At 35.8% G+C, this 27,959-nt stretch overlaps 2 protein-coding genes across 2 annotated transcripts in view; one reads left to right on the top strand and one right to left on the bottom strand.

Annotated features, from left to right (window-relative positions):
• Positions 1 to 641: 641 nt before the first annotated feature.
• On the bottom strand, positions 642 to 25,448 carry NUP37 (nucleoporin 37). The gene is made up of 10 exons (XM_005150441.2): positions 25,355 to 25,448; positions 23,844 to 24,063; positions 21,450 to 21,574; positions 20,485 to 20,557; positions 13,647 to 13,741; positions 4,208 to 4,298; positions 2,427 to 2,608; positions 1,852 to 1,902; positions 1,416 to 1,509; positions 642 to 994 (listed from the first exon to the last, which is right to left on the bottom strand). Exons 2-10 carry the CDS (start codon positions 23,997 to 23,999, stop codon positions 881 to 883), a joined length of 981 nt encoding a protein of 326 aa, XP_005150498.1. The 5' UTR covers positions 24,000 to 24,063; positions 25,355 to 25,448; the 3' UTR covers positions 642 to 880.
• A 53-nt stretch (positions 25,449 to 25,501) lies between these two features.
• Positions 25,502 to 27,959, top strand: part of PARPBP (PARP1 binding protein) — a 51,371-nt gene continuing 48,913 nt past the window's right edge. The window contains exons 1-2 of the mRNA XM_034063147.1: positions 25,502 to 25,549; positions 26,904 to 27,056. Coding sequence (XP_033919038.1) covers positions 26,907 to 27,056 — 150 coding nt within the window. The 5' untranslated portion in view covers positions 25,502 to 25,549; positions 26,904 to 26,906. The remainder of the gene's footprint in view (positions 25,550 to 26,903; positions 27,057 to 27,959) is intronic.

Genomic DNA, 27,959 nt, shown 5'->3' with positions numbered 1-27,959 from the left:
GCTGTCCTAATTCTTAATTGACCCAGCATAAATAGGGACAAAGAAGAGAATATTTTAAGATCTATGTACTGCTAGGTAATATCAATAGCGACGGTGGTGTAAGGAGCTGTTAAACTAGCCGAACATCTCTATATCATTTCACTTGCAAGTAAACAAGATACGGAAGACAGAATATGTCTTTTACTCCTTCCTCTTTTACTTCATTTCTGGGTCTTGTATAGCAGGGATAAGAAAAACACCTCTAGAAAACAGAATGTCTTTGATTTTCTAGTAGAAGGCTGGAAGTAAAAGACTGTAAAGAGAAAAAAACCTACACACCGTCTGGCATACTTAAATTGCCTTGTCATTTTAAGAAAAATAATACTTCTTAAAATTCTCATTCTGATTATAGCATTAGTTTCTTCAATAATGGTACCAAGATTATTTAGCAAATATATTCACAGACAGTACATTATAGCATTTCTTTCTTATATGATAGTAATCGTTGGGCAGTTTAATAGAGAGGCGTGTTCTTCCTATAGGTACTCTGGACAATTTAAAAGAGGTTGAGCTGTGTTACCTGATCCAGACTACAGACTGAGATTGCTGTATACAAAATCTCTTGAAGCAAAATACTTTTAGAAAAGTCATTTCACACCAAATACCACGTTAAAAAAAGTGTACATTTTATTTTAAGGGAAATATCAGATGTATGATAACCGATTTTACAAAAGCTCTTGTATTTGCAAGTTAAAAATCAAATACAAATGTTTCATACTTTACTTGCTCCTTTCTTGTATTCTCCAGGTGAATAAATACCAGTACAAACCGTAAATTCCTTTGTTTTACTCTAAAAGAGACATGATGCTATAAAGTTTCATACTAAAGGCAAATGCTTATTTTACATTTCAGATACCCAGAAGAAAATTTTGTGATCTCCTCCGACTGCACATAATGGAAGAGTTCTATGCCATGTCAAACCAGATCCTACAGCTGCAGTGCCAGTAAGAATAGGCTTTAAAAAAGAAAAAAGAGAGAAATATCAATACAGGTTACCATATAAATGATTTTTGTACTACATAACAAGTTGCACAGACATATAAACACCATAGATTTAGTATTCCTTAACAAATACAGTTAAAATACAGCACAAATATAGCTGAAAATTCTGATTATTCACTAGTTAGTTCCATAGCACTGATGAAGCAAAGCAAAATAGAACAAAACAGATCAAGCAGCCTTTAAAATAGCAGGTTTATTGTGGTATGATCTTAAACCATCCTTGGCATGGATGACAAACCAAAATAAGATAAGTAGACGGAGAATTTCTGGATGGTTTGGGCTAGTTCTCAATGGTAGTTTTTAACAATTTATGAGCCTGTTTTGAAGAGAACAGATGCGATACTAGTAGTCAAAAGACAAACTCAGAAATTTACCTGGGGATGTCCTAAATGATGAATAAGCAGTTGAGTATTTGTCTTTCCTGGATATCCAGTGGTTGCAAAGAGATTTTCATTAACTTGGGACCACCTATGAAATGAACAGACTTTTCAGATATCCTTACAGGACTATGGAAAGTGCACACAAACTGGAGTTCTCTCCCTTGTGGTTATCTGTGTGAAGCTGTCAGAAACTCCACTAACAGCAGAGAAATAAATTCAGAGAAAAGGCTTGTAAATGGTTCAGCACCCACAGCCCTGAATACATGTCACTGTAAAGCATATACATATTCACAAATTTCACAAATTTATAAACCAGGTCAGACTAAAAATTACTTAAATGAGACACAACCTGGTTCCTAAACACACAACTGCTTCGCACATACATACATTTATGTAGACAAAAACCAGAGAGTAGAGGCAACACTTATACCTGAATAATCTGGCTCGGTCAACATGGATGGGTCTCTTATCCTGTGGATAACTAAAACAAACATTCAGGGTAAAAAACTGTTCTACAAACAACTACAGTTCATATGGTAAGTATCAAAAGCATATTTCATTTAAACAGTAAAGGAGATGCATTGTCTACTCTCCTTGAAGAAGCTGAGGGAAAACCAGAACATTCCTGCAGCTTATATCTCAGTTTGAAGTAGGAAAACTGAAGTAGTTATCCAGTTCATTCTGGTTCAGTAATTATATATTTATGAATTAGCATTAGATTTTAACACATAAAACTTACTTTGAGAAGTAAATAGTATTGAGATGCTGTCTCAAACGGATAAAGACATACGACGTTATTTTTAACAGATAAATACTGATAAAGATGAACAAAGAATACCAGTCAATAATCTGTACTGATTTTATAATTCCTGATGAATGTTCATTTATTTACTTAAGAGGTGATACAATACATTGTGTATTTAAGTAGTGTATTAGCAAAGTAACCACATCTATTCATGCACTGCTTAAGAAGAAAATAAAGAAACATCTCGTGTAGAAAAATACCTGGAACGAGTGACATCCCAGATCAGCCAGTCACTTCCAGCAACTGCTCCAATTTTAAGATTATTTTTTAAACACCAGTCTGCTGACATTAGTGGCTTTTGTTCACATTCTAGGGAGAGAATGGCCTGCTGTGTAACTAGATCATAGAATCGGATTGTTCCATTCTTTTCTGCTACCATCAGCTGTAAAGAGAATACCACTTTGTAAACTTCATATATAATGAATTTTAATCTTTTCTACTCTATAGCAAACCTAGCATACTTTCAAGTAGTACTAATAATATTAGAATAGGTACAATTTTTCACTTTGTACCAGAAAACATTCTGAACACTCTTCCACCAATAAATAAAACCCACTTTGATCTACATGACTGTCACACTGTTATACATAATGATTACACTATTTTATCTATCTTTAGATATATACATATATATAATTTTGGTGCTTAGAAGCACCAGGTCCTAATAACCAATGCATTGCACTTCCATAATTATAAGGCAAAGTTATTCTTCTAAAAATAAGAAGTTCCCCAGTACAAAGAACTGACTGACAGACAGTGCTGTAACAAGGGAAAAACCATATTTAATCAGTGGAACTGTGGAATCTAGATTCACACTTACTGATTTCATATAACATCTCTTACTTCATCCTATAACAATCTGCAACAGATTTTAGCTAAACATTTTTCATTAAAATAATAAGCAATTGTTTACTAAGTATTGCAGAAAGAGCTTCCTGATTAAATGATGAAAGAGATTTTCTCTATAAGATGACGACAGTTCTCAGATAGTCATAGAATCATAGCTTTTTAAAGGTTTTTTCTCCAAAACATCCCCCTTCCAAACCCTTGTGCCTACTCTTTGGTAAAGGCCACAGAAAAGACAAGGTAATATGTAAGATTGGTGTAATTCTGTAATATTTTGAGTCAAATCTTGTAATTTTGTTGTGCTAACAAAGTTCCCCGGCAGTGAACTGTAGCAAACACATTCAACAGTCATACCAGCCAAATCAACAGTTCTCCTTATTTTTTTAATAAGGACCGGGTGTTAATATTGGTGAAGTGTGATGAGAATAGAAAACTTTCTTCCCTATGCTATATAAGTATTTTGATACCTTATTCGACCATTTTCCTCTGGTTTAAGTGTGTGTTTTTGTGGTAATCGGAACAACTATTTGTAGCTGTTTAAGGAAGTTACTGATTGGCACAACAGGAATAATCAATCCAAGATTGCAAGGAGTACACTCTTAATGAGTATTCTGGCATATATCAGCTGATTAATCCTCCTCAATAAAATAAATAGGTAAGTATAAAATCCCATTTTATTGATTTGATTTTTCAGCATATACTTCATTTATTCCAAGCAAGAACAACAACAACAAAAAAATCCCTTGCTAACTTCAAACAGATAATTTTCAAAAGTTGGCATGCTTTTTAAGAGTCTGTGTTACTGATGTTACCATGACTGAGAAAAGCTTGAACTTTACTCTAGTAACTGTAAAATAATATGCAATCAGCAGAACAGTTATCAACAACTGATGTATGTAATCAAGAAGGAGTATTTCTGATGGGAGGAGGAGGGACTGAGGGTAAAATGACAAGAATGGGAATAAGAATTCATTTTTAGTGACTTCACATAAGCAGATCCAACCAATATCCAGTTACAAAGTACAATAGCTCCCCAAACCTCAATCTTACTACAGCATCAAAGATTCATAGTTTAGGTAAGTCCACCCTCCTGTTATTTTAAAAGTGGTGAGGGTGAAAAGCTGGAAAACACAACCTTAAAAGGCTCCTCAGGATGCCAGCAAACACTCATTCCAGGAGAACGTAAAACAAAATGGGCCTTCTCATTTCCTTCCAAATCCCAGACCCTAAAGAAAAAAAAATATTTATTGCCATTTGTCTGCAAATACATTAACTTTCAGTGCCGCAATACATGCAAAAAGGAGGTGACCAAATGAAACAGTTTGTATTTTATCACTTCAAGAATTCAGCAAAAGTAGCCAGTGCAGAAGACAATATATTGTAACACTGATGAAATAAGCAGAGCCTCTGTTTAAAAGTGCAATATCCAAATAATTTGACAAGTTTAGCTGTCCAGACATGAAATCTAGATGAGACATTCCTGCTTTATTCATAAGCCCAAACTACAGCCTTTGTACAGGAAGGTCAGTGTTGGTCTAGCTGACAAGAGGCCTCAAGTGAAGTACCAACTTCAGTCATCCATATTACCAGGTAAAGGCTAAGACCATGTGTGATTTTGCTCATCTAAATATGAATTTCAATTTTTTTTTTTCCTGGCAAGACAAGATTGAGTAATAGAAATACAAGAAACTAAAAATGAATCTAAGGCAAACAAAAGAATCTACGACAGAAGCAACACAAACTCACGAAGGGTCTTGGCAAGCTTTCAACAAATAAATCCTATGTGCCAGTTTAATATTTCCTTTAGAAGCACCTACAGTACACATCAAGCAGTTAAGAAAAATAAAAAAAAATCAAAACATCTGGTTAATATGGATTGACAGGGAAGTGCATGTTGAAACACCAAAACTAGGTCAGGTGATGAGTGACATTTCTTTGAATGAGTTTGATATAGAATCATAGAATGATTAGGGCTAGAAAGGACCTTAAGGTCATGTAGTTCCAACGCCAATGAGCCAGGAAGCTACTTCATTTATAAAATGCCACAAAACCAAAACTGAGACTATTTTATCTCACAGCCACTGCTCAATTGCCTCTTTACCTACAAAACCAGTAGCTAAGTAGCTTTATAAGACAAAGATGTCACAGTTGTGAACACCGGTCTGAACCACAAGGCTGCATACTATTTGTGTGCATTTGCAAACCAAAACATACACATATATCCTTCCTACCTGAGACACAAAACCATAGAAGCAGCCAATTTTTTAAGTAGTGTTCTGCCCAGTCTTTTGAGTTAGATGAGTGGCTACGTACTATTATTGTTTATTCTAGAGGATTTTTGCTGGCTTCCTCCAGACTTTCAGTTTATATTTCATCAGGGTGCTTAGAGCCTTATATTTAAGAGATTTCAAAAACTTCTTAAATAATACATCATAAGTCTAGACAAAATATATGGGAATAAAGGAAATGAACGATGTTGTTTTCTTATGCTAAACCACAACAGATTAAATATTTGTTTTCCCTGTAGAAAACACAGGGTCTCTAATCTTGAAGAATCAGTGTCCTTATTAAAAAAAGTCAAAACAAAAACCTGACAACTGTTTAAAAATTGAAATATCTACTTGATTAGGTAATTTAGAAACATACAATACTTTCTTCTACTGCCAAAATACTTGCCTTGTAGATTTGTCCAAGTCAAATCAACACTTTCCATGTGTATTTACTGTGCAGGGAGAAAATTATGATACAATGCAAGACAGTGAATCATTCTGGCCAAAGGAGCATGCCATCATGTTTCCTTCCCTGAAGTAAGTGAGGTTATTAGGTCTTGAGACAGAAATTTATGTTTTCTACCTCCCTAACTTTGTTATTTATAAAATGCCTAATTGGTATCTCTTAATTTGTACGAATTGCAAGATTATTAGTATCAAGCAGTATGGGGGAGTGGGGGTGGAACCCAAGTCCTACTCTTATATTTTTTTTTCTCTTTATCAATAACAAAGATGGTATAATTTAGTTTTGGGGAAAAAAAAACCCAAACAAAACCCGAACAACAAAACAGACCAGGCAATACGTATCAAAATAGATCCCTGTCTGAATGCATCTAGTGCATGCTGGTATGGAAGTTTACAATTACATATGTGTTCATTTAACTCTTTTCAATATTTCTTTGTGACTAAACCAAGTAAAAAAAAAATGTACAAAGACACAAAATTTAGCCAAACTGAATTTCAATTACTCAATTACTCCATAATCATAACCAAACCAGCTACAGATGCTCAAAGAAAACCCCCTAGTTTTGTCGACATTCCTATCATGAAAATCAATCCAGGAAGACTGAGCATTTCATCTCCCATTCAAAGTACTTGAAACATTACTGCTATTACCATGATTTTATACCAAAGCAAACTAATATGTAGTTCTCTCCAAACATTTTTTGTAACTCTGCAACATGTCACCATCTTACTTCTCCTCTCCACCAGCCACTGTTGCATAGACTTGTTATTTGGCTTGTGGTATTTTTCTTATATTTTAAAACAAACTTCTGCAATATATTTAAAGGAGAAAAGTTTGAATAACCCAAGTTGAAACAAGGGCCAGAGTCTGAATAATGGAAAGCCTCAAAAATAATACATAATATGCTCAGTAAATTAATTATTTTTATATAATTATTAATTTAATTAATATTGCAGAGCCCTCAATTTAAACACAAAAATCAAACAGTTGCAAATGCTCCTCAAGAAAATTCTTGAGATATTAGTACATTTCTTGTCACTCATATTGTGTGATTAAACAAACAAGTGACAACTGTAGTTATCTGAAAGTACAAAGTTATTCAAACTACATTGACACAACTATATTGTATGTCATATGGATAAATATGGATAATGATATGCTGCATTGGTGCTCTAATTTTATCACACAATGGACTTCTTTAAAGTTGGCAAAGTATTCTTCAGAACATCTGAAAACCTATCTTGTGGTAATGGAGATTATCCTTATTTTATATTCAAACTTTATGAATAATTCTAAGTAGAGAGCAAAACCAAACCTTAAATGAATAATATTGTCATTTGCAATAGTGAAAGAACAAAACCATATTGCAGCCTTCAGGCATTTCTCAAATCCCCAGAAGATGGAAGTTAAAGGAAATTCTTTCAACATAAGATTTCCAACAGTTTTAGTGATTGGGGTGGGGACTAGAACAAACCTTGAAATCTGATACAATTCTCAACCACAAAGCACGAAGAACTATACTTGAACCATTACTCACAAATTACTGTCTGACCTACTCTTAAAAATGCCCAACATGTTTTTTGTTTGCTTGCTAATAATATCTAGCTTAAATCTCCCTTGCTGATAGTTCTTTATACCTCCATCAGACATATTCCATGTGTGAGGAAAATCCTATCGTTTCTAAAAAGCCTAAAGGACAATGGAGAATTCCTGTAACAGAGCTCACACAACAAATGTAAAGAGTAAACTTGTTTCTCACTGAGCACAAGAAGTGAAGAAAGAAAGATCCCAAGAAAGGAAAATGGAAGTGCAGAGAGTAGTTAGCACTGTGGAGAACACAACCACACTGGTGGTGTCTCGTCTTCTGCCAACTGCATATGGAAGTGGTTATAAAATATCTGAGGAGGATACAAGGCAGGACATGAAAGAACAGAAACCTGAAATGGAACTATAGAAATCTTCTCTACCTGTTCAGAAGAAAAAAAAAAAAAAACTCAAAAACATACTATTCAAGATAATTTCTAGTCATTTATTTTATTTTTCTGACAAAATAAAGAATTAAAGTTTTTATAAATCAGGTCATGTACTGTCCAACTGAAAGTTCACTGCTACAGAATCTGTAGTGGTACTAGGCAGAACTCCCTATTAAGCCACAGAAGTGGTTACACTGGGAGAAGAGTAAATTCATGTGTACTGCCCAGCACCAGACCATTAGGCACAGCCATCTTCAACTGCCTCCCGATTCAGCATACAGGTTTCTAAATTTGTGCCTCTACAGCATTTTCTTCACTTATTTCTGATCCATGAAATAGCCTTTTCATACAGGAAATGTGCAAATACTTTTTCAGAAAGTTGACCCACATTCACCATTTTCTTTAGGTGGGCAAAGGAAATACCAATGTTATTAAAAAATTAGTACTGAGAATCATTCAGATTTTGGCATTAAAATCCATGTTACCCATTGGTTCTTGTAATATCTACTTGGATATGAAAGCATCGATCTGTTTTTCTCTGGTAACCGTGACACGTAATTCTTATTATCTCCTGCAATGTTGGTAGAAGTCAGAGAGGCAGGGGAATTGAATTGCACATCAGCAAGTGTCTCAACTGAGGTTCTTCACTAATATGCATTTCAGAACATGCACACTTAGAAATAAATCGAAAAAAAAAAACCCCACACACTACTAGTACTACTACTACTGAAATTCCCTTAAAGTTATCTAAAGCAAAGCTAGAGACTATGCAGTATTTGGGTGGGAGGGAGAAAGGCGCTAGCGAGGAAGCTTCAGTTCTCTCCTTTCAGCCAAAGAAAAATTAGCTGTTAGAGTTATCAGCTTATTGTTTCCAATGTAGATGTAAAAAATGCTTCTGTGGTACAACCATTACTGAGAAACTCAACTACAAATCTGCCAATGACTTTCAAAAATACAAGGTAACTGATAAACAAACTTAATGCAATGATTTCTATTTAAAACAATTTACAGGTTAAACTATATTCTAGGATTGTGTGACCCTAAATGTAGGACATAATGCTTCACATACGAAATAGCTACCATTTCATCCATGCATTTTGAAGACTGCCTAACTAAAGGCTTACTCATCCACACTTAACACCAGACTGATATAGTATTCCAGCCATTTGACTCAGAAAACCCTTACTTTTTGTTTATTTTAAGCTGACTGGATACTCCAAAAAGAGACCAGTCAATACACTTGCACAGTGATTGTGAAGTACAACAGAAGTTGTTGGTTAATACTTGCACAGTGGCTGTCAAGTGTTAACTGAATTTTTTTAAGACTACATTTGGGGGACACCCAGGGATGCATACAAAAAATGTGCAAAGTCAAAGACTAGACCAAAAAATAATCCAAAACTCTGTGATTTTCATCAATTACAATGTATAACTAACATGATAATTATAACCAGCATACCCCAGAAAGGACGAATATTTTGATATGACATTTCTTATATGAAGAAACACTGGGGAATTCTATCAAACAGATGAATTTAGAACAACATGAAGTAAGATTTTTTTTTTTTTACATTTTTGGCAAAAAAAAAAAAAGTAATTGCATGCACTAGTAATGGGAAGACACAAATAAAATATAATTTTGGAGGCAGCAATAATGAGAATGGCAACTATTCAATGTAGCCAAAGACTTAAGTATTTATTGAATTAACAAGATAAGACTCAAGTGCAACAAGTGCTGGCAACACATTAAAGAATGTAAGGAAAGAAAACCCCGAACAGTAGTTACCATTTACTTTCCTTTGTATTGTCTAGAGAAAGACCTACACAAAATAACTAATACATAAGAGTACCATGGTAAACAAATACACTACAGATTAAACAATTGTTAAAAATTGATTAAACAATACAATAAATTCTGAGACTCAGTTAATTTAGTTTCCAGTAATATCAAACCTTTTCCCTGAAAGTCTATCCAACCTTCTGATGGACGGGCATTTGTGGTCCAGAAAAAAAGCAACAGAGAAAGCTGAATTCAGCAGTGACTCATAAATAAATTCAGAGCCTTTATGAAGCAACTGCGTAACTGGGTAAAGGGCAAGCACCTTCACAGATACAGTGGAAGATAAATCAACCATACATTCTTTTCTATTACACACACAAAACCAAAGGAAGATGATGTAGTTTAAGCAATAATAATAATAATAAAAAGAGAGAGGGAGGGAGAGAGGGATGGATGAGTTCTTTTCAACTTTTTAAAATACAAGTCAATCCAGCATTTGATGACCATAAGAAATTGCTGTCTGTAATTTTTCAGTTCAGTATGAGGATGGAGTATAAGGTGGTTATCAATCACACTAAACTGACCTTTTAACAGTCAGAGGTTAATTTTTAGAATGCATATAAGACTAGTGAGTTTTACCAGGATGGTATTTTGCATGAAATAATTCAAGAAAGATCAGATAGTCTCACCAACTACCAACAGCAGAGGAATGTCTGTCAAGCTCATGCTGTTTTCCAAACATTTCCTGTGTTTTTTTCTGAAGTGATTTGTCTGTCTCTCATACTGTCTTTGCAATTAATTAAGAAAAAGCCAGCAATAAATTTTGTTGTTTGTTTTTTTGTTATTAGGTGTTTTTTGTTTGGTTGGTTGTTGTTAGTTTGTTTTGTTGCTGCTGTTGTTGTTTTTTAAAGAGTGGTGCCCAGGGAGTTGTATGCACACAGTTCTCGTTTAAGGAAGGAATGAAATGAAATCTTCCTTAAAGTTGTCATAAAACATATTTTTTTATTCATTTAGAATGCTCTTAGGATACCAAGAAATGGCAAGCAAATGACTTTAATTACATGTAAATATCATACAGAATTTTGAAATTGACATATGAAAGATAGATCATGAAGGAAAAAAGAACCCCTAGGTTTGAAGGAAAACACTTAGATTAAATCCAAGAGGTAATTTACTTTTCTGCCATGACCAAGTTTTGCTTTCAGCAGAAATGTATAAATATCCTAAATTTGATTTTTAAATGTATATACAAAATACTTGTATTTATTTTTACTTCAGTTGGGCTCAATGTTAACACATATGACTTAAAAATAAAATTGAGTTATTTTTTATTTAATATAACAGTAGTTATTTTAGCTATTTCCTCTACCAGTCTTTTACAATTGTCTTCAGATTTTTTCAAATTTTAGAAATAATTTTATTTTTCTAAAATTGAAAAAAATCTAGAGCAATTATGAAATATGTAAAAAAGTGAAATACAGCAAAGTTTTAAAATTACAATATTCTGCGAAAGATATAAATTAACTATATGCTTATGAACAGCTTCATCCATCTTGGAATATAGCCATCTTTGGGACAAAATGAAGGAAGCAGTATACCATATTTAGGACCCAGGATTTGAATTTTTCCATCAACTTTGCAGATGTAATTTTCAGCTACAGGAATTTTGATCTTTAATATATGTAATGCAAGTAACTACAACACAGTGGGCTTTAAAAGTCTTCCAAAGTGTCTTTCAGAAAAGCAATTCTCTTTAAGGCTTCCCTCTCAGTAGAGGGAAATGTGAGACTATTATTTACATACTTTTTTTACACATAACACTTTTACTCACAGCTACATAACACAGATGGCTACTGGGATTATTTTTATAAATAATTCAGTTCTGCTTCACAGCTGGAAAAAAAAGAAGTCTTGTGTTGTGAGACCAACAAATAGTACGTGCAAGAAGCAAGAATTCCTGAATGACGTAACAGCAATTTAAATGTAAGAACTTCAAATATAACCAGTATCTGAGGTTTTCTGCTGTTCTGTATTCCAACCAAAATGACTGAACCAGCTCTGTTACTATTGCAGCAGCTTGTGGCTAGATTGTTTAGTGCATGAGAACTGAAAATCTGAGTTCATTAGAGATATCTACTGAGTGAAATCCAGGGAAGATCTTAACATGTTTGTATATATTCTTACATACCAAGACATTGCATTAAAACTATTAAGACTTAAAAGTGGAGCTCTAACAGAACAATACTCAAACACTCAAAACCTCATGTTCTTGTACTAATTGTTCTAGAACTTTATTCCAAAAGTATTAACAGATGATGTATCCCGAGAACAATTTCAGGACAGAAATTCAGCACAGACAGAAGAATTATCCCTCTTCTTACATTACTGCTGAAGCAAATTACACAGTAAGTAAGGAATGAGTTTGGTAAGTCCCAAGGAATGCATTTTCCATTAGTTTTTTAAGTGTAACCTTTAAATTCAATAAAAAAAGTCTTTATGCTCCACATGCATGAATGGAAAAAATAAGAACTCAAGTAGCCAAAAAAAAACTTACTTATTTCCCATGGCTTTTAACCAAAGACGTTATGGTTTACTGCAAAATGTCTTTCAGAAGTACTAAGTTGAAATCTTGATAGTGTATATCAATTACATAATTTCAATTTCCTTTTCTTTTCAATCAGTATCCATTAGACTACTGGTTTTAAAACAGTTCATCTCAGGAACACTGAACATTTAATAATTAAAAAAAGGCCACACATACAGACCACTCTTTAAGTCCAATATTAGTTTAGATTTAATGAAGAAATCAAGAATAGGAAATAAATCAGAACAAGCTACAAATAAGTCATACGTTTTTACTATTCATTCCTAATGATTTTCTTGGGAATATGGACAGGGTGTCTGTGGAAAATCTGCTTGCTGGTCAATGTAGCACTTCTGAGTTCCCTAGAGGTGTTAAAACCACAGGCTTTTTTAGATTTTCTATTTATGTAGCAGAGTAGCTCAACTGAAGCTACTAAACTGTGATTTATTCTAGTGGATGATATAAACTTCACAAAATCTCATAAGCAGAATAATAATTTTAAGAGCTATTCTCTCTTTCTTAGCATGTAGAAGATGGCTTAAGTCAAAAATTACTTCCCCACCTCAAGTACTACCTGGTCATTTATATAGGAATTGATATGTGGTAACTTTCAAAGAGTGAATATACAGTTTGTATAATCAAGGAAAAAATAAAACAGTTGCTTAATCAAGTTTTGAGTTATCACAGATATTACAAGGAAAAGTAAAAGATGACACTTTTTCAAGTTTCTTGCTGCTACTGCAATGCTACTGCACTGACTTGCAAAGCCTGCACAGCTGCCCTCCTGATTTCTCCAACAGTGAGCTACACTGGAGGGATAAGAATAGCAGCTTTAAAGATTTATGTGCACTACTAGAAAAGGAATATGAGAGATCTTCTGACAAGGAAAAACTCCTATACTACAAAACCTTAAGCAGCATTTTTAAAAGTATTTAACCGTGTTTCCTTTCTACTTCCAGTTACAAATAACTAAGACATGGGTTTGAAGCAGCTATAATCATGGTATCATGAGCTGCCAGTACAACTGTATTAATATGGCACTGTCCTTAGGCTATAAAATCCTACCTCCTAGCAAGGTTAAGAAATAAGTTTACATACATATGCTGGTTTTAAACTTGACTCATCTGATGACAGAATGGATAGATAGGGTCTGTACAGTTCATTGCTAAGCTGTGCATGTCTTCTCTCTTCTATTCGCATGCCTTTTATTCCTGTCCCAGCAGAGGAAATTATAATATCTATAATTTCAAGACAGAACAGTTTTCTTCACATTGTGCCTAGTTACTTCAAAATACTACTTTGAAAAAAAAAAAAAACGAACAAAAACCCCAACAACACATAAGTCACAATGAAAAACCAGCCCGCAACCTTGTTAGTGAGCTATGAAGATCCACTAAAAATAAACAAATAAATGCTTATTTATTTAAGCAAGCATATAAAGAATACACACAGAGAAAAAGCCAAACACTACTATTCCAATAATGTTTTGAAAATTGCATACCTGCAGGTGTGATCATCACTTACACTTGCAACTTCTTGACCTTCTTTGGGAGCAAACACCAGATCATTTATGTAATCTGAGTGGCCATCAAATGTCTGTCAACCCGAAAAAATAAATACTTTTATCTTAGAGCTGACTGTTCCATCAGTCCACAATGTATTTAAGAAACCCCCTAAAGGAAAGATATATAAGTGTTAAGATAAAGCTGTCATTTTACATAGAAGGTAAAAAAAGTACTTATCAGTAACCAGATCTTTAAAATACTTAACTCGTGTAGATTCACACTGTAGGTGAAAAGCACTTCCACTATTCCTTGTAGTTACCACAGAGGTCAGCTTGATGCTCTTGCTTGACTAAGACCAGTGAATTGCACAAGAACTTTTTATTGTCCTTTCAGCCACTGAATTTTGCAGGTAGAAGACAGTAAATCTCAGATAGAAAAAGGAGAAAGAATGGGAAGTAAATGTATGTATGACCTACACAGAATGGTTAGGGCTGGAAAGGACCAAGTTCCTATCCCCCTGCCATGGGCAGGGATGCCTCACACTAGACCACACTGCCCAAGTCTCTGTCCAACCTGGCCTTGAAAAGTGGCAGGGATGGAGCACCTACTACTTCTTGGGCAACATGTTCCAGTGCCTCACAATCTTCACAGTAAAGCATTTCTTCCTTATGTCTAACCTTAATCTCCTGTTTCATTTTAAACCCATTACTCTCTGTCCTATCACTACAGTCCCTAATGAATAGTCCCTCACCAGTATCCCTGTAGGCCCCCTTCAGATACTGGAAGGCTGCTATGATGTCTCCACGCAGCCTTCTCTTCTCCAGGCTGAACAGCCCCAACTTTCTCAGCCTGTCTTCATACGGGAGGTGCTCCAGCCCCCTTCTCATCCTTGTGGCCCTCCCTCTGGACTTGCTCTAACAGCTGCCTGTCCTTCTTACGTTGAGGGCACCAGAACTGCACGCAGTTACTCCAAGTGACGTCTCATGAGAGCAGAGGGACAAGATCACCTCCCTCAACCTGCTGGTTGTGCTCCTTTTGATGCCGCCCATCACAGAAGTGGTTTTCTGGGCTGTGAGCGCACACTGCCGGCTCATGTTCAGTTTCTCATCAACCACATATCTTAAAAGAACTCTGATTACTGGTAAGTAACTCTCATCTCCTGAAGGAGCAATAGGGCAGCCACTTGTCCAAGCAGTCAGCACAAAATTGCATAAGAGGATAATTTCTACCTTTAGGAAAAAAAAACCCAACAAAACAGTGAAAAAGCTCTCAGTGAAAAATGGTGAAACAGAAGACAATGCACACTGAAGACTTTAAGAAAAATTAGGAAAAATGTAAGAGCAAAACGAAGCAAGCCATACAACACCACATAATTTCTATTCAGCATTTGAGAAGAACAGATACAGTGCCTTGTGTTCTTTGCTTTAGATGCTATTGTCCTGAAGAGGAAAGTAAATGGGGTATAGTGTGTATTCGTACTGTGAATTAATAGATCATCCATTTTCCAATAGAATATGAGCACTTATGGTGTGAATGTACATGTGAACTGTCACTCTAAGGTTAGCATGCACAGTTCTATCAGAAAGTCATTTCAAATGGAACCTTGTAACTATGTAACTGTTCTCACCTAGAGCTACTTATTACATTTTTATTTCAAAGAACTGATAATAATGTTTAAGAAAAAACAAATCTGCAGCATAGCTTTTCTGAATGAAAGCAAATTCCCTGTTTTAGCAGAAATTACAAGCTGGATACTTTCTAAGTTTTTCAAAGGCTTTTCAGTTATCTTGGCCATAATAAAGACACCTTTGCTTCCCCTCTCCCCTCAATTCTGTTCAGTGTTTTTTACTTATCTACAGACATTAGGAATCTTTTGAGGTTCACAATAGCCTCAAAAACCTAAGTTAAATAACTTATACACATTTAGCTTTAAGCAAGCAGGCAAAACTTCACATTTAGGGTGCAGACAAAGTTTGAAGTACTGTCAAAGTCATTCACATAGGAGCTAGGTATGAATAAGTCATCTTTGGTCTCATTAGAAAATCTGTAGCTAGTTAAAATCTCATTTTGCTCCATCTGAGGATTTACATGTATTTTCTGTCATTAACCACAGCTACTGTCTTTTTACAGAAATCTCACTTAAAATTTTAAATGTCAACATGTAGATATTGCATCTGTTACTGTTCCATCCTCTTCAGTCCCACTGATTAAGTCTCAAGACATAGCTGCTTGTTTTGCTCAGCAAGGTATCATAAAAAAAGAGACATAAGTATCCTCTGGATAACAGCATGACATAGAGAGATTGCAAAGGAAAACAAGGTCGAATGGAAACAACCAGTTCCACACTCTTCTGAAAGGAAAACACTCTCTCTTCTCTAAGTGTAGCTATTCTGAGGAACAAATGCAGAACTGATTAAAAAAAAAAATCTCTCAAGCACACTCAATAACTAAATCCCCCTCTCTAAAAATTTCATGAATGCCTCATCAATTCAATACAGAGACATTTTCAGCAGCCAACTTTTTTTTCAAATAGCTCATAATTTTATTAAAACCTAGTGGATTATACTAGAACTAATACATCCTAAGATGATGTTAAACTATTTAGACAGAAATGCTAAGTCTTTTGAAAATTTTCAGCATTCTGAATTCAAATATACTGCCTCATTTTACTTCCACAGTCCTGATGAAATATGTTTTTTATTAAATAAAATTTGAAGCAGGAGAAGGAAGCCACAATTCACTTCCAAATGAAAACCTCAAAAGAAGAAAATGATTTCACGAAGATCCATCAGTCATATTTTACCTTTTGTTTGTTGTTCTGGGCTTGATCTAAGACATAAATTTTGGATTAGTTGTGTTGACAAAGTAATGGAAAACTCAGTATGCTTAAAGTTTCTTGTTGATAATTACATCGACAGTTTTTCCACTGGGAAAACAGAGTACAATTACTCTGTCTAACCCTCTAGAAGCAACACATACTAATTGTTTACTATAAAATACGAAATGTTCAGAGATTACATTTTGACTGCGATCACCTATTTCTTTCAGCTTTGTTTGCACATTTTGTACCTCTCCTGAAAATCCCATGTGTAAAGCATGCATCGTACAATGGATCAGAAGCTTCCATGTGTTCACAGTGAGCTCAAACCCATGTTTATGAAATAGGTTTTCTGAGGTATGAAATGATTGTTAGAAAGAAATCACTGTATCAGATTTTCTTGAAAACAAGTTCAGCATAGCTGAGTTAACATTTGTTAACATCACAGATTTTGCAAATACTTTAAATCAGATTTAGGTGTTACTTTTTCTTGACAAGTAGTGTACAGTACTATGTTTGTCTAGGTATGAGAAATTACGATTACCCAGAGACAGCATTTTCCACACTTTTTGTCAAAAACTCTTCCAAACAACCCAAAACCCAGAAGATAGTCTCAAAGCCAACATTTCTACCAATATGAACACACTGTTCCACATTCTTCCTTTTTACTATTGAGTTCCCCACTATTAGGTAAAAATACGTATTTCTAGCTGTTTTCTGCTTATTTTTAACATAAACAAACTCAAAATTTTACTGTTGAATTCAAACCAACACTTCTCATTTGTATTACATAAGCATTAAATCATCTTCAGTCTTCAATGGTTTCAAAAATGAAGAAGCACCCATGATACCTTCAGCTGAAAAAAAGTTTATGATCCTTCTATCTATATTTGACACTGGAGGAGCTTGTTCATGTCAACTGGAGCTGAATAAATAATTACTTGTTCCTTTTGAGGCAAAATAACTTGTATACTTCTTATACTTACAGCTGTGGCTGTTCAGCATAAATAGCACATTCTGATGTCCAACACCTGTTGTATTAATGCTCTGTGGTCTCTATAATCACTGCCTATCACAAGTGATTACTCTGATATGTTATGCAATGAACATACTTTTGCAGTAGAAGTTTATAACTGCAAGTCAGGACATTTTGTGTAGAAAGAAGTCCTAAGGGTAGATGAATCACTTCTCCAATGAACCTTTTTGTATCAAAAATAATTGCTATCTTAATGGAAATGTAAATGTGGCATTTCAAAATTATTTCTAGGCAGCCAGTCAAAGCTACTGTGTAATAAATTCCCCTAAATTAGAAGTGCATGTTTTTAAGTGCAATTTGTGTTGGTCAGATACCAGAAAAAAAAAATCTTGTCAGAACTGGGAAAACAATAACCCATCACAGAAATTCTGTTCTGAAAAAAACAGCACTTAGCAGACTGCTACTGAGTTGCCTCCTTTGCTTCCCTGCTTGTAATGTAGATGATAAATTGATAATAAGCTAGAAAAGAATGATCTCATTTTGTATATTCAAAATTGCTGTTATTTTAAAACTGTGTTGTTTGTAATCTCATTCTAATTAAGTAATGTACAGATTACTAAATTTTTTCATTAGAGTAAATTTATTTGAACTTGTATGTTAAAAATTTAAGGTAAAAAAAAGTATCAAAGGTGTGTTTTTGTGAAGTTATACCCATTATTTCTCCGGAACCAATTAGTTTCTAATGAGCAAAACAGCAGATTCCATTGGTAATTCCTAGTGTTAAGTCTGGGAGGTATATTAAGGGTATGACTTCCACTAAGTCAAGGGACTTCTAATTGACTTTAGCAGACAGTCCATCAGGTCCCTTTTTAATCCAAAATGAGTTAAAAGCCTAGAATTTAGATGCTGAATTTAGCTAAACAGAGCTTGTAGTAACAGACTCATCCATATGTTTGATTATTTGCAATTGTTAACCATTCAACTACACTGTCATTAATGATGTTCTCTTTCTTCTGTGTGCTCACCAAGTTCTGTAAAAATCTCAAATTCCAATAGACACACGTAATTAATAACTTTACATTCTGCTAAAAAGTTAAAAGATTTAATTTACAACTTAACATTAAAGCCTACTGTCTAATATCTGGCAGATATTACGCAGATAACTTTAGTAAGTGACAGACATGAACTCACAAGCAACCAGCACCAAGAACTTGCAGAAATATTTCATCAGAAGTGGCACCCAAGTTCATTGTAACTATGTTAGTTATCCCCCTCTGCCTGGATGACAAACCCATATAAGACGACCAAACATGAAAGAAGAAAATTCATCATAGAATCATAGTCAATTAGGTTGGAAAAGACATTAAGATCATTAAATCCAACCGCTACACCAGGACTGCCACTAAGCCATGTAACTAAGGGCCTCATCAACAAATTTTCTGAACACTTCTAGGGACGGTGATTCCACCACTTCCCTGGGCAGCCTGTTCCAATGCCTGACTACATTTTCAGTGAAGAAATTTTCCCTAACATCCTATCTAAACCTCCCCTACCACATCTTGGAGCCATTATCTCTTGTCCTATCACTTGTCACTTGGGAGGAGAGACCAGCTGCCTCCCTGTTCCATGCTCTTTTCAGGTAGCTGTAAAGAGCAATAAGGTCCCCCCAAACCTTCTCCAGACTAAACATCCCCAGGTCCTTCAGCTGCTCCTCATAAGAACTGTGCTCCAGACATTTCACCAGCTTCACTGCCTTTCTGTAGATCCGCTCCAGCTACTCAGGATCACTCTTGTAACAAGGGGCCCAGAAATGAACACAGCATTCGAGCTGCAGCCTCCCCAGTTACATGCACATATGAAGTAGCATAAAAAGTGTTTTCTTTAAAGAAAAGATGTTGTGTTTTATTGTAACATCCATCTTTACATCTTACACTATGTGTTTATTCACTGCATTATCAGTATGGCAATGTAAACGACATTCACTTAGTTTTTGTATGACAAATATCATTGTCTTACTAATACAAATTACCAAACCACAAATTAAAGTCTATTATTTTCTCCTTTATACTTAATACACAAGTCTCACCAAAAGAGGCATTATCATATTTCAATGCACTAAGAAAAGAAGAAACCCTCTCCCCTCAACATTTTAGTATTGATTAACCTTGTTTATTCTTGGCTGAGACCTCAACAAAACAAATTCAAACTGGTTAGCACAAACATCTAATACTTTGACTAGGACATTGTTTTAAAGGTAGAATTTTGAAGAGTATCTACACGTTCAAGTAACATAGGAGTTGACAGGTCTTGCAAACAAAAGAAATCTCCAGAAAACTAATTTTCAGATTATCAGATTATAAAATCAAGTCAGTATTTAGGCCTGACTTCTTTTATATTACTAGTTTATGAACACTACCATCTATACTGAAATAAGGGGAAGTAAAATAGTATCTGAAGTAGACATTTCCTTTGTTTCTACCTCATAAATAAACAAGTGACAGCCTACAGGCATGCTTAATATACTTGTCTGCAGTAATATACTAAATTCTGTATTCTTTCTTTAAATTTTCTGCTGTTTGAAAGACTTGAATTGAAACTTTCAGCTCCCCAAGAAAGAGAAATTACAAAATTTGCCTTTCTTATAGGTAAGTCCAATAACTAATGCCACATAAAATTTAACAGGTCTTTATATAAGGGAACCTTATCAAACACAGTACTTGCAATTCATCTGTAGAACATTATGAGTGTATTTTAGATGATCCATAAGCCTCTACTTGCTTTACTTTAACTTGGTTACATTGTTACATAAATACTTTTAGATCAAGAGATCATACAGCTGGTAATTAGTTATTTCCACTTTAAAGACAGAAGAGTATATTATACAATGATTTTTTCTAAAGATGAAGGATATAGGATTTGTCACAGTTTCATGCTCTATCTCATACGGTACATTAAGCAAAATGGGACAGAAGGGCAGGCAAAAGACTAGATCTCACTAAAGACTAAATATATTTAAAAAAATCAGTTTAGCTGCCCTTACCTTAAATTCATTCTTGTCCTGCAGGTCTGAAGTATATAGCCTTAACTTCCTATCAGAAGCCGCAGTACAAAACCTACACTCAACAAAGAAAACCCCTTCAGTCAATTAATACTGCAATAACAGACTTTTGATCAGTTTCCCTTCAGTTTGCTTTGGCAACAAATAAGAGTTATAATTGCAACTTATCTATAAAAAATGTGTACAAAATGCCAAGAATACTTAAAACTTTTACAATGTTAAAAATGTAAAACATTCTACAAAGCTAAATCTGAACCAACTATCAATTACCTGAAATATCTCTCACAACTGCCACTGAAGCTTCCCTTGGAAGATGTTAAGTGGCAGAGCACAAAAAAGTACCCTTGTTATCAGTGTTTTAAAATAGCAAAACATAAATTCATAAGCCCATTTTTAACATTTTAAACAAAAAACTGTATGAAAACCTAGCAGTAAGAAACCATCAGTTTTGAAGAGGCTTACAAGCTTGAGAACATTTTAATTCTTAAGTGCATATTTAACAGTCAATTACCTTTCTAGATTTACACCTCAATGGGTCTCACAATAGCATCTGACCTATTCCTAAACACAGCCCTTATATTATGCAGACCATTACAAACAGCTTTGTAAAGCAGGCCATTACAGTAGTCCCATCCTTAGAATTCCTTCTTGACAGATGTACAGAGAAAGTGCTAACTGCATTTTAGATCCATTAAAATTATAAAGAAAAAAATTACTGCTAGCTTACTGGGGGGAGGGGCAAGGAATGCAAGTAGAAGAATATCACCCCCCTTCCCCCATTATTCGGAATTAAAATTTTGTTCTGATGAAGTAAGCATTTGGAGACTTCATCAGTGATTTCTATGGAGTTAGATTTCACTCATAAACTTTAAACACACTTCAATACTAAGGAATTAGGGAAAATAGATTAGAGACCTGGATTCATTGTACTCATTTATTATAAATACCTTATCTGGGGAGGTAAAGCATCAAGTCTGGTTTCTGGGCTCCATGCTATGGCATCAACTCGGATTCCATGATGAAACGTTCTTAGCGTCTTATATTGCATACCTTCCACTTCTGCATCCTCCTCCTATAGAAATACTGTAATTAGCTAACCTGGAACAATACCTTAATGACTTCTAAAAATTCTGACTGATATGGAATTAAAAGGCTTTAAAAAGTACATGTATCTGGGATCTTTTCAGATTGTAACACTATCAAAGTGAAAACCTGGAACATAAAGTATTAACTTGACATATGTAACTGCTTAGCAATACATTAAATGATTGCCGTCTCCAGCCAGAGGGCAACACAAAACAGAAAAATCAGAACTGAGCTATAAAGATGCTGAGCATACTTTTTGTGGTAGTATCTTCACATGTACAACTAATGCCACTTATAACAGCATGGTAAGAACTTTGAAATACTCAAGTGACTCTACATGTGGAAGGGAAGGGAGGATATGAAAACTACAGCAAAACTATCTTGTACCACTGGCTATCAAAATGTTAGTTTCTTTCCAAGGCCTATACCAGAAACAAGACAGAAGGCAATACCAGATGACAACAGGTTTTTGGGGTTAGCACTAAATGTTTTTCAGAAAATTTCCAACACTAAGACTTTGAGGAATAATAACAGCAGTTATACTGTTATTCATATTAAAGTAGAAAACCAGTACTGTATAATTGAACAGTGAGCTGAAGAAAAAAAACTTAAAAAGAGATTCCAATTATAAGTTGTCTCCAGCATCTTTCAAACATCTAGGCAAAAAAACCCTCTAATTTAAAAAAAATCCTAAACAGCATATACAGTAGTACACAGTATTTGATATTTTAAAATCTTTCAAATATGATTACTCTAAATAATTCCAAGCTCACAAAACATATTTGACTGTTTCTGACAGTCTGTGAGGGAGATCACAGAATCCCAAGGGTTGGAAGGGACCTTGAAAGATCATCTAGTCCAACCTCCCTGCAAGAGCAGGGTAACCTAGAGTACATCACACAGGAACTTGTCCAGGTGGGCCTTTAATATCTCCAATGCAGGAGACTCCACAACCCCCCTGGGCAACCTGTTTCAGTGCTCTGCCACTCTCACAGTAAAGAAGTTTTTCCTGATGTTCACATGGAACCTCCTATGCTCCAATTTACACCCATTGTCCCTTGTCCTGTCACTGGATATCACTGAAAAAAAAATAGCTCCATCATCCTGACACCCCCCCTTTTACATATTTGTAAATATTGATGAGGTCACCCCTCAGTCTCCTCTTCTCCAAGCTAAAGAGACCCAGCTCCCTCAGCCTCTCTTCAGAAGGGAGATGTTCCACTCCATCATCTTTGTGGCTCTCTGCTGGACTCTTTCAAGCAATTCCCTGTCCTTCTTGAACAGAGGGGCCCAGAACTGGACAAAATATTCCAGATGCGGCCTCACCAATGCAGAGTAGAGGGGTAGGAGAACCTCTCTTGACCTACTAACCACACCCTTTCTAATGTACCCTATGATGCAATGAAAATAATTCAGAAATGAAAAAAAATATTTTTAGAATCCTTCTTTAAAAGAAGTATATATCAAATTAACAGACACTAATTGTGAGGGTGAAAGTAGTTGCAATATTCGGTGTTTTGCAGGCTAGCTGAAAGCTTTAGAAGATAATTTAAATAGCAAATGTACATAGAAGAAAATATAACTTTGCAAAGAAGCCAATTACCCTGTGATAATAAAGAAAATACATACAGCAAATACTAAGTCAGTTATTTCCAAAGGTGCATGCTTAAGTTTTCAGACAGCAGTCACCGATATTAGCAAAAGAATATATACTAAGATGGGACTATTGCAGTCTATTTAGGGAGTGCAATGATAGGACAAAGGGTAATGGTTTTAAAATGGAAGAGGGTAGATTAGTATCAGACACAGGGAAAAAATTCTTTACTGTGAGGGTGGTGATACACTGACACAGGCTGCCCATAGAAGCTGCGGCTGTCCCATCCCTGAACTGTTCCAAGGCCAGCCTGGATGTGGCTTGGAGCAACTTGGTCTAGTGGAAGGTGTCCTTGCAAGTGGCAGGGGGTTGGAACTTGATGATCTTTAAGGCCCAACATCCCTTCCAAACCAACCCATTCTATTCAAAAGCAACTTTATACCAGCAGTATGGTAATTTATACCAATGGGTATTTTATATATATACTTATTTTGTTTCAAGAACAAATATCCCAGACTTCTAATAAACAAGTAAAACCCTGCCCTGATTACATAGGATGGGGAAGAAATAGGAGAGTAACCAGTGCCTTTGTGCAGTAAGAGGTGCTGGCAAAGTAAGTTTCAGGAAGCAACTAATAAAATCAGCAATAACACAAACTAACCTGAAATTTGCAAGTCCCGACAACTACATAATTATTGCCACCATATGCAATGAGGGAACATGCATCTCCACTCTCAAATGGACTGAATTTTACCACATGCACATAATCTTCACAATCCACAGTGTAAGCACAGTTTCTAGTAGAATCTTGCTTCATTTTCAGTGGACTAAGTCAAGGTACCATGGAATTGATGGCTTGTCCAGGATGAAAATTCACATTCCTACACACAAAGTTTTAAAAAGAATGCATTACTCATTTACATAAAGAAAACTGAAAGAAGTATTTGTGGCACAATAAATCAAAATATCCTGCTTAGGAAATCATAAACACTAAAGCTGCACTTAAGCTCATTATTTTTAGATGTAGCATGTAGTTTCATCAATTCAAAGATTAACTAAACTAACATATATTCAAAACTGTCTCTATAGAATTTAGCAATAACTGCAGATTTTGTGCTACTGTTGGCAACCCAACACCAAGCCAAGAAATAACTGTACATACCAGAAAAATCACACACAGAATTTTTAGTTTCAACCAAATGCCAAGTGATAAATTACTACCTTCAAATTCTCTTTACTCTTAATTAAAAGCAGAATAAATCAAGGCTGCAAAACTATAAATGGGAACAGTCATACATAATATTTAAATATGGCTTCATGACTTAAGCCACAACTACTGACAGAGCACCTATACCTCTGGTACCAAAGGACTTGTACTCTATTTAACCAGTTTTCAAAGACAATCAGGCTCCCATACTAGAACACAAAAGCCCGTGATACACAACTGATTTCAGAATCACTCCTTTTAGTCCCAGTACAGATTTAAGACTAGTTTAAGCTTTTGGGGGAAATTCAAAATTTAATTACACACCACGTGGAAGAAAGAACTTTAAACCTCAAGATCTTTGCCAGATTTTGCTGTGTTTAACAATCTGAAGCTCTCAACATCCAAGACTTCAATTTTTTCTTGTGAGCTACCCAGGTCTGACGCAGGCATCACCAAGATGCAGAGACTCTCCATAGCTGCAATGTTTGTTTTCAAACTACTGTGACAAACCACGGCATTAACATAAACACTTTACCCGCACAACTATGTCCTAAGGCCAAAGGCAAATTTTAACCCTATCCTTTAACATTTCCCATGAACACAGGCCGCCAGACTAACTTCAAGTGAAAATACTAAGCATGCTATTAGCTTCAACTCTTTAAGAAACCCAATTCAGGCAACCGAGAAGTGTGGGTGCCTGTTACCTTCTCCCCAACCCCTTTCTCCTTTAACCTCCCAATCCCTCCTTCTCCCTCAGAGCTAAATTCCCACTCCCAAGCGAGACTGCCAGACACTGTGCCAGACACTGTACCAGACACTGTGCCAGTCCCCAGGCACGGCTGAGGGTGCAGGCTCTTCAGCACAGCGGCTGGGCCGGCCCAACTTCTAAGCACAAGCGGCCGAAGCTCCGAGTTCCCCCTCACCCCAGGACAGACGAGATCTCGCTACCCCCACCTCACACGCACCTCTGCAGCCCCAACCTAAACACTGACGGCGACAGCACCGATCCCGCGTCTCCCGCCAACGACCGGCAGCACCTCCCACCCCATGTGCATCAACATTGTGCTTCCGGGTCAACAGCTCCTAAACTCTCATTGGGCAGCTGCGGAGGGTTTAAATTTAAACCTCCAGGAGTGCGACTCTGCTTTCCAGACGCGCAGGTACAGCGGTAATAAAGTAGTAGTGTGTTGGTAGGATTGCGGGACTTTTGCAAGGTCTGTGTTCATTATTTCTCTCTCAGGGAGGAGTTGTGCCGCTGCTTCCTGGGGTGCTTTCAGTGAGGGAGCTGTGCAAAGCGAGACTGTTGTGAGGGGGGCACCCTGAGGCTGCCCCAGCAGGAGGAGAGGGACGGCGGTGGCGGTAATGATGATGTTGGCTCCTCATGTTTAGGATTTCGGGCTTGTTTCTTAGGGATTTGGGCTTATTCGTGCTGTTTTTTCTGCGAGTGACAGGTCGTGTCGTGTTGAAATCTCTCAGAGCAGAAACAGAGAGCGAAAAGCTTCTGGAGAGATTTTTTTGTTTGTTTGTTTGTCCAGCGCTTATATACCTGCCCATCTGTTTTATCCCCTGTGGCCCGCGTGTTTCGTTCATGTCAATGTTGAATACTAAAGCAGGTTGTGCCCTTCAAACATCTTTGAGAATAATTGCAGGTGCTATTATGGTCTTACTTCATGTCTCCTGTTGTTCCTGCCCCTCTCACTTCATCATTTTTCCTGGTTATACCAATTATCAAAATACCCTGGCTGTAGACTGTGCCTTAGCTAGGTGAAACAAGAGGAAAGGCACGTTTTGTGTTCTGAAAGTAAAAGGTGTAGGTGTTGTTCTTCTACTGTCACTGTGCTGTTTGGGAACTGTGTTTCAGAAAAGAACAAGCTTTAGAAATTTCTTTCTTTAATAAGTCTTGTGTGAGTGTGTCTTGACAAATGCTAGGAAGTGACAAAGACCAAATCATGAAGAAGTCAAATTCAAAACTACTATGGAAACTCATTGTTAATGTGGGTGATAATGATGTATGGAATGAAAAAATAAAATAGACTATACAGGCAACAAAAACCATTAGAAATGTCATTATTAGTGGCTCTTAAAAATATTATATGTCCTGTTTCTAGTTTTAAAGCTTTCTGATAGATGCTACTTTTGATATGTAGTGAATGCAAATAGTACAGCAGATGTCTTAGGGCATTCAGACTGTCTGCTTTCAGAGACAAACTGCCATATTTGTGATAATGTTTATTCGTTTGTATTGGCTTAGTATTACAAGGAAAGTAAAGACTCTTCATGAAGACATGTCACAGATAAGTACTTTTAACCCCTTATCCTCATAGCTGCCTTGGCATGGTGGCACTAGTCTTGTTAGTCTTCTGGAGTGGTGGGAAGATTTTGTCCTGAGACTTTGACCTATAAAAGGATGAAACAGGATTTGCACAGTTTATTGGAAGGTGCAGATACACACAGGCCTCTTGCAGAGTTATGTTTGTTTTTATTTCTATTAATTATTTCTATCTTTTACTCTAGACAATGATTACTTTCCAGCAAAAGATTTCAAACTTAATTAAGTGTTTCAGAAGACAATGGCATTTATTTTCAAACTCTGAAAGGACTACTGTATGTGGAGCAGACTGCATGATCATGGTGCTACAACTGTCAATGGCTGAAGTCAATAAGCAGGTTAGTATTCTTTCAGTATCTTCTTGATACTTAGTACATCTTGAGCTTGGTTCACTTACTGGACTTTTTCTTAGGCGCCTACTTGAAATGGCCATTTTGGTCACTTTGTTGTTGTTTTAACTGAGGGTTACATGGAGGAAGGCACTAAAATTAATATGGTTAAGCACACTGTTGAATCAGGGTTTACAAAAAGACCTGCAAGACAGATGTGAGGATGGAAGTGTTTTAAGTGAACGTTGGATTTGTAAACTTTAATGTTAAATATTAGCGTGTCAAATGTTTCTTCTGTGCTGTAGATCAGGGTGGGAGAACTAGGGTATTTCGGATACATCTTTTATATGAGTACTCTGAAAATGTGTGGGAATGACATGAGAAGAGTATAAAACTGATTTGGTATAAGCTACATGAGTTGTACTTACAGCAGTCCATTTTTGGCTGATGTTTTTCCTGAAGCTCATCAGATTAAGACCTACAATCTGTAAATTGTGAGTGTGCACACACAAGAGGTAGGAAATGTATGCCCTTCATTGCATGTGTACATGAATTGTTTGTCAAATTATAAGTAAGAGATGTGACTCTTAAATACTTATTTAATAGGCACTGTGGCTGTCACAGCTGGATGGCTGAACATTAGCAGTCACCTGGAACATACCAAAGACATATTGCAATTATATCTGTTGCAATATATTGTCGGGTCTTTGCGTGTGTCTCATCTAATAAGACCAATTGCAATAGTCATTTGGATAATCTAAAGGTGTATTTTTTATTTTATTTTATTTTTTAATCAGTAAGCTTTATTGATTAAAACAAATGATTGTTGTTGGAAGACTTGCCCAAATGTTGCATAGTAAATTAAACACACAGTACAAATCTTCAGGTAAAAAAGTCTAAAATGCAAACAAA

Source organism: Melopsittacus undulatus, chromosome 5, assembly GCF_012275295.1.
Source record: "Melopsittacus undulatus isolate bMelUnd1 chromosome 5, bMelUnd1.mat.Z, whole genome shotgun sequence".
NCBI lineage: Eukaryota > Metazoa > Chordata > Aves > Psittaciformes > Psittaculidae > Melopsittacus > Melopsittacus undulatus.
Note: the sequence above shows the minus strand (reverse complement) of the source record. Positions and strands in the feature narration are given on the sequence as shown.

Bases quoted from the DNA above. Each gene is read 5' to 3' on its own strand.
- NUP37 (XM_005150441.2), bottom strand. From the start codon at position 23,999: ATGAAGCAAGATTCTACTAGAAACTGTGCTTACACTGTGGATTGTGAA. The intron at 2,609-4,207 runs GTTGTGTTTTCC...TTCTCTTTACAG, and splicing joins ATCCTGAGGAGCCTTTTAAG to CTGATGGTAGCAGAAAAGAA. The intron at 995-1,415 runs GTAAATTTCTGA...TCTTTTTTAAAG, and splicing joins ATCATTTAGGACATCCCCAG to CCTATTCTTACTGGCACTGC.